Source organism: Diadema setosum, chromosome 20 (genome assembly GCF_964275005.1).
Source record: "Diadema setosum chromosome 20, eeDiaSeto1, whole genome shotgun sequence".
NCBI lineage: Eukaryota > Metazoa > Echinodermata > Echinoidea > Diadematoida > Diadematidae > Diadema > Diadema setosum.
In genome coordinates this window covers 28,376,087-28,390,826 of record NC_092704.1, presented here as the reverse complement: position 1 = coordinate 28,390,826, position 14,740 = coordinate 28,376,087, and the positions used below count along the sequence as shown (strand labels likewise).

General features: G+C 41.1%; 1 protein-coding gene across 1 annotated transcript; it reads right to left on the bottom strand.

Moving 5' to 3' along the window:
• Positions 1 to 9,354: 9,354 nt before the first annotated feature.
• On the bottom strand, positions 9,355 to 14,740 carry LOC140243572 (uncharacterized). The gene is made up of 3 exons (XM_072323238.1): positions 14,596 to 14,740; positions 10,926 to 12,264; positions 9,355 to 10,528 (listed from the first exon to the last, which is right to left on the bottom strand). The coding sequence occupies exons 1-3, from the start codon at positions 14,729 to 14,731 to the stop codon at positions 9,355 to 9,357; spliced, it is 2,649 nt and encodes an 882-aa protein (XP_072179339.1). The 5' UTR covers positions 14,732 to 14,740.

The following is a 14,740-nucleotide window of genomic DNA, read 5'->3' as shown; positions in this document are numbered from 1 at the left end:
TTCGCCCCCCCCCCCCCCCAAAAAAAAGCCATGAATAGCACCTGGCCTGCAAACTTTGCGAAAATAAAAACCTTGTGAAATATTTGCTGTATACAGTATAATGCTTTGGTATTTATTTTGTCACATAGACAATGGTAATATGACAGTGGCACATTTTTAAAAAGTTTTATAAGAACCATCAGCGGTTGTGACAAAAACTATGTAATTACGAGAAATCGATCATGACAAGCATTCTGCTTTACCCCTCTATTTCCTCTTTCATTTCTGGTTGCCAAGTTAATGAAATCCTATCTTGTTATCTGTACTACCCAGACCAGTGTTTACCATGAACAAACATTCTATCTTTAAGGTCACCCATAATGACAAATTACCTCCAGTGAGTGACAGTGTTCCATTGCCTTCTCTAAATCCTTAAAGAATTTTTCTTTAGTGTCTTTGTCTTTTTATATCTGAATGAAGCAAAGTTTGCAAACAAACTGGAGCAACTGACAGATTGAACGGCTGAACCTTCAATTTCATGAGGAGCTCTCAGTCTGATAATAGATCGCAGTCAAGAGAGCGATTCTAAGAGTCTTGAAGTCTCCCAATCACAAGGATCCTTTCCCATACTTGTCAGTACCAGGGCAACTTACAGCGTGGTCCTTCACTGGGAAGTATTCATTAACCTGTGAGTCCCATCTCACTCACACTCGGAACAATGACACAAAATTTGTCAACATTTTTTTTTTTCTCACTTATTGGCTAATTTCCCTTTTTTATTGGTGCAAAGTTATCGCATTTGAGGTACCAAGTTTGATTAATAAAGTCTGCCATTTCACTCAAGTTGCGGAATGATGGCGTCGTGTCAACTACCACAATTTTTGCCATTACGGAAAGCAAACAAAGTTCCTCCAAGCGTAAATGTGCCACTTGATAAAAGTCAGCTGATTTAAAAATCGCACTTTTAACCACATTGAACTGGGTGGATTGTGGCCTAAAGTTACCTTTACTGTGTACGACTGTCAAAACGTCAGAAATTGTACTGCATTATTTGGCGTTTCCAGTGATGATTTCTGTCATTTTATAAAGAGGTTTCCCAATGATAGAAGTCTGGGGAATCGTGAACGTGCTTGGAAGACCTGTTGCTTATAAGACTTCATCATCATTTACCAAAGCTGAAACTATCTTCGGCAAGAGCCCATCAGTTTTATGAGAATTTTGGTGTTGCCGTGGTAGTTCCACACTCTTATAAGTCAGTTCATAATTAACTCATGTGCACATTTCTCATTTTTTTTATATTTATTTTTTTCAGGTGGTTAGGCACCTCACTCGTCACAGTGACATGATGCATAACCTTGCCTGATGTAACAATTTATGGAATTTATGTTCAAACAAAGAATTAACTCGTAATAGACCAGGCGAATAGAATGGCCCATCTATTTACACCTGGGGAAGTATCAATTTCATTGTTTTGCTTGGAATGCATTTAATTCCTTTTCGATTAGTATTGCCAAATACCAGGCTTTAATGAACATTTTGTTTGCTGTCAGGCAGGTGGATGTACTGACAAGCACTTATTATGAGGATTACATAAATAGTCATTATATTACAGATGCTTATAATCTCAGTGAATTTAAAAATCAACATGCATGTTATCACAAATTACCTTTTTCTGCTCATGCCCAAAGGGAAATTATGAACTGGCCTATTGTACCATGTTTGGTTTGCAGTGAAACTCAGAGCCTCAAGGACAATGTTAGGTGCATATCACCTGTGGAAAAAACAAATCTCGCAATGCATTTGCAAGATGAATATCAAATTGATTTGCAATTCTACACAGTGTACTTCAACGAGAGTGGCATGCCTATTGAATTTCTGTGGAGGTCAGAGCCATCCCATGTTATAAGTGACTTATGGAGGGAGTAGATTAACCCGCTGAGGACGGACTGATATTGCTACAACACGCATTTCCCATAGACACCTGCCCAAGTATACTCGGGACTAGTCTTCAACGGGTTAAAGAGACGAGAATGGTACTGGTTGAGTGACATTGGATTCTGATTTATGATATCAGAGTAATGTAAGAAAGGTAATGCAATTCAAGAAGTTGGACATGATCTGACATAACAGGGATGTTGGTTTTGACCTTCATATGCAAAATGAATGAGAGAATAATGCCATCACTTCCCAACCTCTCACAAATTTGTACAAATCTCATTTTTAATTGATAACCCAGCAACTGCAGCTTTTATCCACTTAAAGGTCATTTCAGCTGGGGTTTTACAACAGAAAAATCTACATTTACTTGAGGCTAAGTATCAGGATATTGGTATTGATTTCATTGAAAAAAGACGGATAGTATAGTGGAGATTTTCTATGCAGGGCAATTAGAGACTTGCAAAACATTTTCATCATCACCTCTTATTGGTTCAGACCAATGTAACTGCTGTGTGGTAATGAGGCAAAATCCAAAATTCTCAAGCATATACTTATATTACATTGGATTGCCATACAACAGCAACCATACTGTGTGTATTTTTATGCCATCTATCCGAGTCGACTTTAATTATATAGTGGCATTACACTCTACATTTGCGTAAGTTCAAAAATGGGTCGAGGTAAATAAAGGGGGGGGGGGGGGAGGGGAGAGAACTGTCATGATATTATCACAGACAGTTAACCGTTTCATATTGAATGGATTTTATCCATGAAGGTCATCCCTGCGTGAATTTTAATCTCGATTTGGCAGATGCAGAAAAAAATGTGGAGATATCTTATTGATTGTAATTGGGATGTAGTGATATACATTCGCTCACATGTTATCGACCTTTACGAGGAATACACAATACAGGGATAATAATTTGGTGACAGCCACTGCACTGAAATGGGATCAATGTGTCAAAACAGTAATAATAAAAAAAATTATCATAAAGGCTCTTTGTGATAAAGAGTAATGAATCTGTCGCTAGGGCTCACATGCTTGATGTCGTGAAAAATGTGAAGGACAAAGAACAGAGAAGAGTAAATGTGTGTGTTACTGTGTGAAGGTGGAGAGGTGTGCATTTGGGCTAGACCGGACATTAATATTTTTTCTGTATAATATTCTGACTAGATCGTGTGACAACAACCCAGGAAAGAAGGCAGGATTTATTATTATTATATTGGTGATGATGATGATGATGACAACGATGACAATGATGATGATGATGATGGTGGTGGTGGTGATGATGATGATGATGATGACTATTGTTGTTGCTGTTGGGTTTTTTTTTTCACATGCAAAAGATGGAAAAGATGGAAATGACAATAGTTATCTTTTCTTGTTTATATCAAGTACTCTCCTTGGAAGTTGGAAGATGACTTGGAATACCATTCTTTTTGTCAGATGCATTTCATGTATTGTCTCAACATCGAAGGAAGGGGAAATGTCTTGACCGTGATTACCCTATTAAAATTAGCTGCTTTCGCAAACCTTTAACAAAGTAACATATTATGCTGAGGTTGCTCAAGCCTTGGATTATTCTCTCCGCCGTCGTGGACGCTTTGCTTTATCGTGACTCGCCTGCCTCAATCATGCCGCAGATACATCGTCAAGACCCTTGAAAAGTTCGCCTCTCACCACACCCGGGCACTCCCATGAATACAGGGAGCATGAGTTCAAGCCATGCCTGCAAATACACAAACACCAAACACCCATATACTCGCGAATACACGAACACGGACACTGAGCACGTACACTCTCATACACACTTGTATCTGAGAGCATTCACGTTCATATGACAACATGTTTAGAAAGGGGATTAAAACCAAATGATTAACTTAATGCTGAAAAAAAAAAGCAGGAAACCACATCTGTGAGGTTTGGGGAAAATTCATTCAAAAGTTTTGAATTTTCAAAGTTCCAGTACCACTGGATATTATTAAAGGAGACAACTATTCTTGATATCCCAATATGACACATCGATATAGAGAAGAAAATGAAGAGAATTTAACAAATTTTCGTGTTTCTAGCATAATAAAAGATCACTTGGTTTTCTTCTTTCACAAGAAAGGGGGATATTATCACCTTCAATGTATGTAAGTAGGTGGAAGAAAATGTTTATTTTCCATTTTTCTTGAAGTTTTTTTTTTTTTTTTTTTAGTTCTCTCGATATTTTCTTGATTCGACGTCTTACTATGACACTGCAAATTGCAAGTCGTATTTACTACCTATCTGGGTGCTGTTCGTTATTCCGAAGGTTCGATATTCCGAAGGTTCGTTATTCCGAAGGTTCGTTAATCCGAAACACGCAAATTCCCTATACCTAGAGGTTCGTTAATCCGAACATTTGTGGCGTTATTCCGAAGATTTGTTCATCCGAAAATGATATTCGGAAAAACGAGCCTTCGGAATAAGGAATCTTCGGACTGAAGAGCCTTCGGAATAACGAACCTTCGGAATAACGAGCTGTAACCGTTTACCTATACTCTCTATATGATAAGTACAGTGTATGCTTGATTATTGATGTGTGCTTTATTCTAAATAGAGTGATTTGATAAACACTTCCTCTGTAATGTAGGCCTCACCATAGTTCATTTTGATAATTTGAAATGTGATTTGTCCTGCATGGCTACTATAACTGTCACTTCACTAAATCAATTCAAGAAGAGATTATGAGTTGTATGAGATTTATATAACTTGCTCTGACCTTGCCGCGTGTAAAGTGATGTGTCACGTCGTAACGCGTGTGTAGACCTATGTGTGCATGTGTGTGTATGTGTGATCAGAGACTCCAATTCTCCCGCTTTCGACGGGAGATTTCCCGCCGAAAGCCCATTCTTGCAAAATCTCCAGTTCTTCCGCTTGAGATGCAATTTCTCCCGCCCTGGCTCTGTGTCTCCCGCTTGAAATAATCTCTTACTTTACGTCATCATATGCTTGAAAATAAGCATGGGATAGCACGAGAGAGTATCTGGAACCTGAAAGCTTCCAGGCCCTTTAAGTGGGCCCTGGACCTCAGCTGCAAGGAACTTCGCACTTCGCGCACATAAAATTTGAGTCTCCCGTTTGCTAGGGGTTTCAGGCGGGAGAATCTCCAGATCAGAAGGTGCTTGGGGTTGGAGTCTCTGTGTGTGTGCGTGTATCAATATGTAAATCTGAATGAATTATTTTGTCATCATTCAGGGCCCAACTTCATAAAATGCAATCAACCTCCCTGTTGAGCCCTTAACACTTTTTATAATGCTTCCTTTTCAATGTTCTTTCGTTCATTTTGTTCTCTGCTTTCTATAGGGGTATTACTGCAAATGTGTCAATGGATCTTTGTTGTGTAAAGCTTTCATTGTGTGTTGTTTTATGAAAGCGTAAAATTAGACTATTTGCCATAAATCACTAAATAAAGCTCCAAACAGGCATTTTTGGGGTGAAAGTATTCTTTCTAGTGTCCGTAGCAAATGTAAGTAAAGAGAAAAGTGCTAACAAAAAAAAAATCTGAAGTATTTTATTGTTTTCAGAATTTCTTATATATTGCTTAATTTTTCGACTTCTTGTTTTTTTTCCCCCATGTTTTTTCGATGAAATTTGTCCGCGACATTGTTGCAAGCATGAAAATGTTATTGATTGATTTCAATCAATAAAACCAAAAAATAATCATGCTTTTATGAAATCTGACTGTGTGCACAATTTGCATGGAAATTTGACTGTATGCACAATTTGCACTGAAATTGTACATGAATTCACGACTTCGAGCATTTTTTTGTCTGACATGCATGTACATAATTATGCGTAACTTCGGAACCGCGTGCCCGCTGGTCGCAAATTTGGTGTCAAAAGATGAGGGAGACTTGAAAGAAAAAAAAAATCAGGAAACATCGCGGCGATGGCTTTTCGCGATAGCGACACACCGCACGGAATGTCGGGGAGGCCCCCCGGCCTAGTTAGGGTTAAATAGGACAGTGAATGGGTATAAGCGAGTAACAACCACGGGACCAAGTGCTTTATCAAGTGCTTTATCAAAGTCCCCTCCGAAGGGACTATAATAGGCGATGAGGATAAAGTGATTGGAGCATAGTAGCTGTTGCTAGGGGACTCGAACCACTAACCTCATGATTGATAGTTCGTGGTCTTAACCACTGAGCCACACCATAAATAGTGCACGGCAGGAGCAATATGATTATATTGTTTGCCTGGCGATCGAGGAGTCTGTAATTTCACAAACATTTGGATACGCTACGTATGTATGGATCAACGTGTATGACTATAATGAGATTGTGTTTATTAATACTGACCTTGGAATAAACATGATTCGTTCGAATTTATTGTGAGCAGTATCCCCCACAGTGGAATGACACTTTCCCTGCTTATTATATTTTTGTTACTGCGACGCCTCGGTATTAATGGTGATTTAGTATACTACCTCGTTAAACTTGCAGGCGGTTTTGCGCGCACATCCACAATTATATATCATATGCACGATGAATTACGATGGACGCGGCGTATTATCTACCGTGCTGCAGGCTTAAAGGTATGATATATTTTCGGTTGAGATGGGGGATTCAGATTTTAACTTTTTTTTTTTTGCGAGATAGTTAGAAACCACTTAGAAGTATTGAAGAGCATACATTACACTTCTAAGAGGGATTCAAAGTTTATTTGATGAAAATCGGTTTGGAAATGCCTGAGATAATCCCAAAACGAAGTAAAACTAAGTGGTCCTACTAAATAAAGTTGGTCCCACCTCATATTATGACCTCTTTATTTTTTGATATGGCAGCCCTTTTTTTTTTATAACCAAATGAACTTAATATTCCTCTTTGAATTAAATTTTCACCAAATGAACTTTAGATTCCTCATTGAATTGTATGCTCTCTCACAGTTCATGAGAGGTTTCTCATCATTTCACCAAAAAGTTAGAAACCCGAAGCTCCATCTCAACTAAAACTATACCATCCCTCTAAAAAAAAAAAAAAAAGTTCTTTTGATGACTGAACGAACGCACGGAGCACAATGGAGTGCAGCTTTGTAGAGGACGTAATCTACCTCATATCACTTAGCATTTTCCCTTTGCAAAGTATGCTGCATAAATGATGATCAAATAAAAGCATTTCCGGTGTACAAGTCAGGATATGTACTTCACGAAATTGGTCATGAATTATAAGTCAGTTATAAATTAGTACAGTACTATGACATGCGCAAAAAATATATTTCAATAGCCTATAATATATAGGTCGTCATAATAATTCATATATGTATAAAACATGGCTCGACACTAACTTTTTTGTTTGGTGGCCCGATCCTAAATTTCAAATTTTTGGTGGCCCGAGAGAAAAATTTGGTGGCCCGAAAAAACACAATAAAAAACATTAAAAGTCCTTTTTTTTTTAATGAGTCAAATATTTAAGTTTTATGATAGTTAGAATTAGAAGTTGGACATATCTACTCAACAAACTTGCAACACTCACTCTCAGGCACTCATTCACTCCTTTTCATCCATCCTTTAAACAAATTTAACTGCTAATTTCCGGCGCAAAAAGTTACGAATTTATTGACATACTTTTCAAAAAATTTTGGTGGCCCGAGGCGGGCCACCAAATTTGCCCTTTTTGGAAATTTGGTGGCCCGACTTTCATTTTTGGTGGCCCCGGGCCACCGGGCCACCGTTAGTGTCGAGCCCTGTATAAAACATATTGCCCTGGGATCTCATGTCATGCATGTAGGCTTATCCGAGTATTCAAATTTCACGAATGATCCCTTCGCAATCGTTTAACCATGGCAACCAAGATGATTGCTCGAGATTTTACTCAGCATTGCCGCCCTGTTATTGCGAAACAGATGCCAGTCGTATGAAAGGCACATAAGGCAGCATACCAATAGATCATTATGATAGGACAAGGATCATGAATATAGACTTGCGTTAAAAAGAACGTACAAGCAAATGGCAAATCTCAAAATGGCGTTGCATCAACACAGGTGGAGCCTTTTACCAGAAGTTTATGCATACCCTGATGACAGAGTTTGTTTCTAGCAGTCTACAAACTTGTGTGAATCTTGCCTGACATGATAATAGAGGCATGCAAAAAATTGAATCCGTGTAGATAACTGCAATTTCTAGAAATATGCAAATCTTTGCAAGTGTGAATTGACAACCTCAAAACATCTTTTTAATGTTATAACGCATTATATAAAGTTATAGTGCAATCGCATCTGTTGAATGATTGCTTCATCGCTTTAGCAATTATAAAAACCGACTATAAAATAGATCACAAAGAACGTAATTGCGTTCGTTTCAAACAACATGCGTATATTATATTGATGCGTATTCAAATAGCTACGACTATTATATGAGGTATATATGCATAAATATGTCTTGAACAAGAGACCTATGTCTATATGAAATTATATTCAATTTTCAAAGTAATGAATATCTCCCTATATCAGAAACATGGAGGAAAGGCACGTAATGTAGGCACTTCATTGATTTTGTCAACTGCTAGTGGAACACTCCTTCGACACTTGCTTGATAAAAACAAAATGGGGAGGGGCTATGAATCGGGGAAATGCCATTTGGATGCAGTTGACAGGATAAAAATTGCATACATTTTGGAACATTCTCCATTCTGACACTTGCCGAACGATCTATGGTCTATGAAGCATTAACTTACGTTACTTTGAGTGCTACTTAGCAGCTTGGTCACTTCGAGTTGAAACATAATCAACTCATTCCCCTCTCACAATTTGATAAGATTCATAATTTTTCTTAAACTTTTTCTCCCGTCCTCTGATGCATCAATATCATTCTTCGTGTTAATCGGCTGTCTCGAATCTCTTGATTTAAACATGGTTTCCGATGCCAAGCAGTATCTGTCACAAACAGCTGTTTAGTTCAAGAAGATTGATGTAAAACCAACTGCTGGTCTCTAAATGTTGATGGAGAATAGCATTTTCACCATGGCAATTTATGGAAATCATGTACATTGTGTTTCATCTCCCACCCTTATTACGTAACATTAAAACAGTTTATCATTCTTGCCCTGAAAGTTAAGACATCAAATGTCAACTGGACTTAGAGCCATCTGTACACTTATCTACAAATTACCTTGAGCGTTTTTGTTTGTTTGTTATTATCATTTTGCTATGAAATTATCTTCAAGGGGGAATGTAAATCCATGTACATTCTAGTGTTATACGTGCATTAAAATCATACACACGGATTTGAAGTTGAAAACTGGTCACTTGAACTGTAATTAGTCCAATTCATCCATTGCTTTCTACCCCGTAAAACAAAGCAAAACAAGACAAAACGTGACGCCAGGTATGAATGCTTCGCGTTTTCTCCGTGTGAAAGTACGTATTTATCGACACGTCTGGCTGCTTTACGTGGTAGGGAGATGACACATCTAAGGGATTCTTCTCGAATAGTTAGTCGGTTGGTAGAATGGGGAGAGGAGATCAGGCTGCCGCGATCTCGGCTTCTTTCTGTCTGTCTGGCCCGGCGCTTTAATCGATTGCCTCGTCTGCCTCCCGTCGAACTCGCGTCCCCGTGGATTGTCGGCGTTGGTAGACGGAGACCGATTGGTGTCGACGCTGTCGATGCTCTCTCGCTTCGGATCGTACATCCTCGGGTGCTGACGGTGGTTCGACATGCGAGAGGGCTCGTCGTCCCTCTCGCTCTCAAGTTGCAACGTCTTGGGATTCTTTCGCGTTGGAGCCTTCTTCTGTCGCTGAGTCCGCGTCTCTCTGGAGACCTCGCGGGGGATCTTGTCGGCGCCATTCCTGCCGCTTCTCGTCACATCGTGAGGATCGCTGTCTTGGCTGATGTCTCTTGACGGTTGCTTGCGTCTCATGTTATTCCTTTCCTGCTGTAACGGCCTGGCGTCGTCTGCATCATTATGGCGAGGCACGTTTGCTGTGTGACCGTTGTTTGTCGCATAACCGTCGTCACTCTCGACGTCATCATCGTAGTCCTCATCACTCGCTGTATCGTAAGGCACAGATTGCCATGGTCTTCTGGGTTGCTCGTTTGGCTCAATTGACCTCGATGGTTGCGGCCTTAGTTTGGAGTGCGAGACAGGGTTGCTACCATTGTCTCTGGATTCCCTAGTCTCCCTCGTAAATGTTCCCTTTCCATCCCAAGAGTGCGTCGGTCTTTCAGCTCCTGCCGCCTTCCTCGCGCGTCTGCTCCGAGCAGCATCTCTTTCCTCCTCATCCGAGAAGCTTTGCGGCTTCGTCGATCGCGGCTGCCTCAAGATTCCCCGCCGAGGCTCTTGCAACTTCCCGTTCCCTTGTTGCCCTGAAGTTCTCCCCTGCGGCAGGAGATCTGGAATCCAACCGTCAACGCTGCGATCACGTTTGCGCTCAACCCTGGTCAACCCATTGGCGCGAGTTCTGGGTTGCAAAGCAGAAGGATCTGTGAATGCCTCTCCGTCGAGTGCGTCGACATTGTTCAGAAGGTCCAAGCCGGTGTGCACCCTGAGCAGGGTGAGTTCGTGCTCCAGCCTATCCCGCTCCTCCTTCTCCTCCTGGATGGCCGACTTGAGGTCTTCCACACGGCCCTGAACCTCATTCATGTGTCTGTGCAAGAGGAAATAAAAATGATATTTTTTCCCTTTATTCCGCATTCTCAATATTGCTAACATTATTGCAATTACATAGTGAACCAATTTTACTGTATTCATCAATGCCAGTATCATGCGCAATGCATTTTAATTCATCATCATAGCTATCATCAATGAACTTGACATCGGACTTTGGTCATGACAAAGACGGTTATCTCGTTCGTTGAGTAGTAGGTAATAGGTTCATATAATTGATATTCCTGTGCAGCAATGTTAAAAAAAATGAGTGAAAAGAGGCAATTATATGTCCATTTGCATCAGTGCATGCTTGCGCCTTTTACATTATGTGTGTGCATGAATATGAGTGTATATCAGTTATGTGAGAAGCTCTAAGTTAAATATGTTCAACAAACCTTGTGAATGTTTCCTTTATATCCAACTCTAGTCGCAAGTCGCTGGACATAATTTGATGTCGATAGTCAATGACTTCTGACAGCTCGTGAATATCCTTGACTCTCTTCTCCAAGAGCTTCAGCTTCTCACGCAATCGTCTCCTGTCCATGGGGTCCCGCGTTTCATCAAGCTGCTCGACCAGCCGTTGTTTCATCTTTCTGTAGCCGACCAGCTCGGCGTGCATCGCTTCCGTTGCGCTGATTGTCCGGGAGAGGTTGCCCCGCAGTCTACGGATGCGTTGATGACGCCTCGTGAAAAAATCGACCTCGTTGGTGTCGCTGACGAGATCCATCTGTTTAAGCGCGATGGACGTCGATAATTCCTTAACGCGCTGATCGATGGTTTCGATGACAGCCGGGAAGGTGAGTTGCCCTGGAACGTCTCCTTCCTCCGAATTGTCCCGTCCCTCCAGCAGTAGTTCGGGAGTCGCAGGTGGTGAAGGGTCGTGCTGTGGTGTTTCGTTCTCATCATATTCGTCATCGCTTGATGAGGGCGAGGCAAGACGTGGCTGACGTGGAGCCGGAGTTCTGCTAACCTCCGGATGCTTCGCCGGCTTACGGGATTTTCGTGGTAATTCTTCCTCTTGGCTACTGTCCACGTGTGTTGTCTGCTTGTCTGCAAGCGGCTCAACGTCCTCCGCGTCCTGTGTGATCGAAGGTTCCCTTTTCTCCCTGATCCTCTGACCTCGCAGTCGCCGTCGGATCCGCTCCGCCTGATACCACCAATTCTTCGATAGTTCCACGGCCCTGTGGATCTTGCGCAGCAAGTCCGGGATGAGCCTCAGAACAGCTTCGAAGCGTTTGTGATTCGGAAAAGCGATGACGTCTTTCAGCGAATCCGGGTCGAACAAAGTGGTGTTGACATCCCCCGAGTGCAGCAGCGACCCCCAGCTGACATCGACCTGCTGGAGCTGGTGAATGATCTCGAAGAGTTTCTCGCAGTCCTTGGAGATGTCGTAAAGTGTCTTCACCGGCATGGAATCCTGCAGGGCTGCGTAATTGTCGATATTGGACATTACCAAGAGGGTGGAACCCCGCACAGAGGGCGCTCCACCTCCCTTTTCCACCAGCCGGATGGCCTGCGGGATCTCTTCCATCACCATCTCGTAGTAGAACTCAAAGAGCACGGAGTAGATGCGCTCGTCGAACACGCTCTTCATCTGCTTCAGGTACTGGATGTCCTGTGCAAAAGTCATGAAGCGGTCCGACACGGTGAAGTCGTCGTTGTTCCCATCCCGCTCGGCGTACCACTTGTTGATTTGAAGATGGACTTCGTCGACAGCGTTCACTGTCTGGTTGTCTGGGACAGGGTGAAAATGATCGTAATAACAGGCAGTAAGTGAAACCCTGTGGCCAGGAACATGCCATATGTTATCGTTTAGTGCTTTTTGCTTACACCGTATTTTCTTGTCCCAACAAATGCAAGTTAATGGAAAATGATAATAACGGTATTCATAATCCTCCCAGTGTTGTGCACTAATCAAGGCAGTGGCCTAGGCACTAGAATGTATATATATATATATATATATATATATATATATATATATACCCTACAAGGTTAAAAAAGAAAAGAAAAGGGAATTGAATACGTTCGTGTCGCCTGAAACCCATTCGACAGTTCCCGATAGGATATGAAAAATACTCTTAATTTATAAATAGCACATGGCCGTCAGTCCTGCTGCAGCCCCCCCCCCCCCATGTTTCACTGGAGCCTATTACTGCGTACATCATATGGGCCTATAATATACTTGGTAGCCGACATCCCGACGGCTGTATAATTGTGTCGGTATCTACATTAATCATTCGCCGCAATGCAAAGTCGCAGGTTGAACTTCTGTGACACACACACACACACACACACACACACACACACACACAGATCCATGGAGAGAGGGGAAGGGAAGGAGAGGGAGGTACTGACCCATTAGCGCGTATGGTTTTGCTCTATCTCCTGTTTTTAAGTTGGAAGGGTTATCAACGATTTTCAAACAGATAACAAAACCAACCAGCAGAAATGAAACGCTCCTACTAAAATTATCGTGTATATGAGCTCAAAGGAAAGATAACATGTATCGACTATACAATTGTATCAGTCAATCTAGCTGGCCATGTGAAGTTTGGGGATTACAAGAGTTAATTACAAATGTAAACATTAGTGTGATGACTCCTGTTGTATGATAACCACTACCCGATACGAAATATTCAAATTCCCAGGCAAGGTATTTAACTGTAGACTACGTGCAGGAGCTGTAGTAGGTAAAATGTAGAGGCAAGTCAGTACAGATTTGAAGATGGGCGCACACATTATAACGAGTAGAGGTTTTAGTCGGCAAACGCAACAAGCAATTTTCTTTCTTTCATTTTCTGTTCAGGGTTATTAAGCTGAAGTATATATCTTATTTTAAACATCTTTCCCAACGAACACTTAACCTGCTCAGGACTGCCATCTTAAAATGTGTTTAATAGTGTACATAAAAACTACTGCCGATGGGGCAAAAAGAGTTAAACAGTGTAGATTGTACATAGTATGGAGAAGAGGAATATGATTTCATGTATTCGGTAATTACACATTCTTGACGAGACAAGGAAACATCTGCTCTATTCTTCTTCTTCTTCTCCTCCTTTTCTGTCATTATTATTATTATTATTATTACTACTATTCATTTTACATGGTATCATATTCGATGTTGTTGCTTGGTGTAAACAACACCATATGTTAGCATAATATGAAGAGTTTAATTGCAAAACGAGTTTACTCCATTCTTGTAAATGTGAGATATTTACTATTAAACCTGCTTAAACAGATAACATAATAGTAAGATATGACAAATTTTATTCATAACTTCAAGAACATTCCTTGCTCTGTAGCAGGCGAAGTATCACTGAAAATGCTTTATTTTGCTACGATGATGGACTTACTTTTTTTTCTGTAATGGCGCTTAACCTGTTTTGCGATCAAAACTCTTCCAATCGGACCAGTTCGTAATTCCACTTTGCGCATGAGCAGAAAAAGATCATTTGTACCAACAGGCACTTTGGTTTGTAAATTCACTGAGATAAGCATCTGTGATGCGATGATTATTCATGTGATCCTTATCTAACTGGTACTTGCCGCAGCACATCCACCTGACAGCAAGAATGGTATTTCGCAATATAAAAGGAAACAGGCTGTTAGCTGTTATTGCATTCAATACAAAACAATGAAATGGATGCCTGCTAAATTGTCAACCGATGGAGTATTCTGATCAGGTGCTCTCAACGCAAGTTCGTTCTTTGTTTGAACACGAATCCATAAATAATTGTCACTTCGGGCAAGCTTATGCATTACGCCGCTTTGAAAACGAGTGAAGTGCCTAACCAACTGAGAAAAAAGAAAGGTCATAAATTTTGTACCAATGTGTACATGAGCTAATTACGAACTGGCTTATTAGGACGCTAAACAGTTATGACAGATTTGTTTTGCTGCTATTCCTTCACATCTACAGTTCGTCCATTATGGATGAGTCTTCGCTGTCTTTCTCTACATCACTCATACATTTTCGACTGTCCTCGTTCTTTATAAGGAATGTGAAATACAGCTTCTTTTTATATAATATCCAGCTTAATTGAATCGGGCAATACACGGACTTACAAGGCACTACCCTGGTGAGCATGAGGTAGAGCGCACCCGTGTCGTGGCGCTCCGTAACACGTTGCAGCGTGGCCTCGAAAGCCTTGATCTGGCGGTGCATAAGGTCGTTCTGCTTTCTCCTCGTCGCCCCTCGCATCTGGTCGGG

Excerpts from the sequence above, each read along its gene's own strand:
- LOC140243572 (XM_072323238.1), bottom strand. The coding sequence starts at position 14,731 with ATGCGAGGGGCGACGAGGAGAAAGCAGAACGACCTTATGCACCGCCAG. Across the intron at positions 12,265-14,595 it reads GCTCACCAGGGTAGTGCCTT|ACAACCAGACAGTGAACGCT; the intron begins GTAAGTCCGTGT and ends ACCCTGTCCCAG. Across the intron at positions 10,529-10,925 it reads ATAAAGGAAACATTCACAAG|ACACATGAATGAGGTTCAGG; the intron begins GTTTGTTGAACA and ends CCTCTTGCACAG.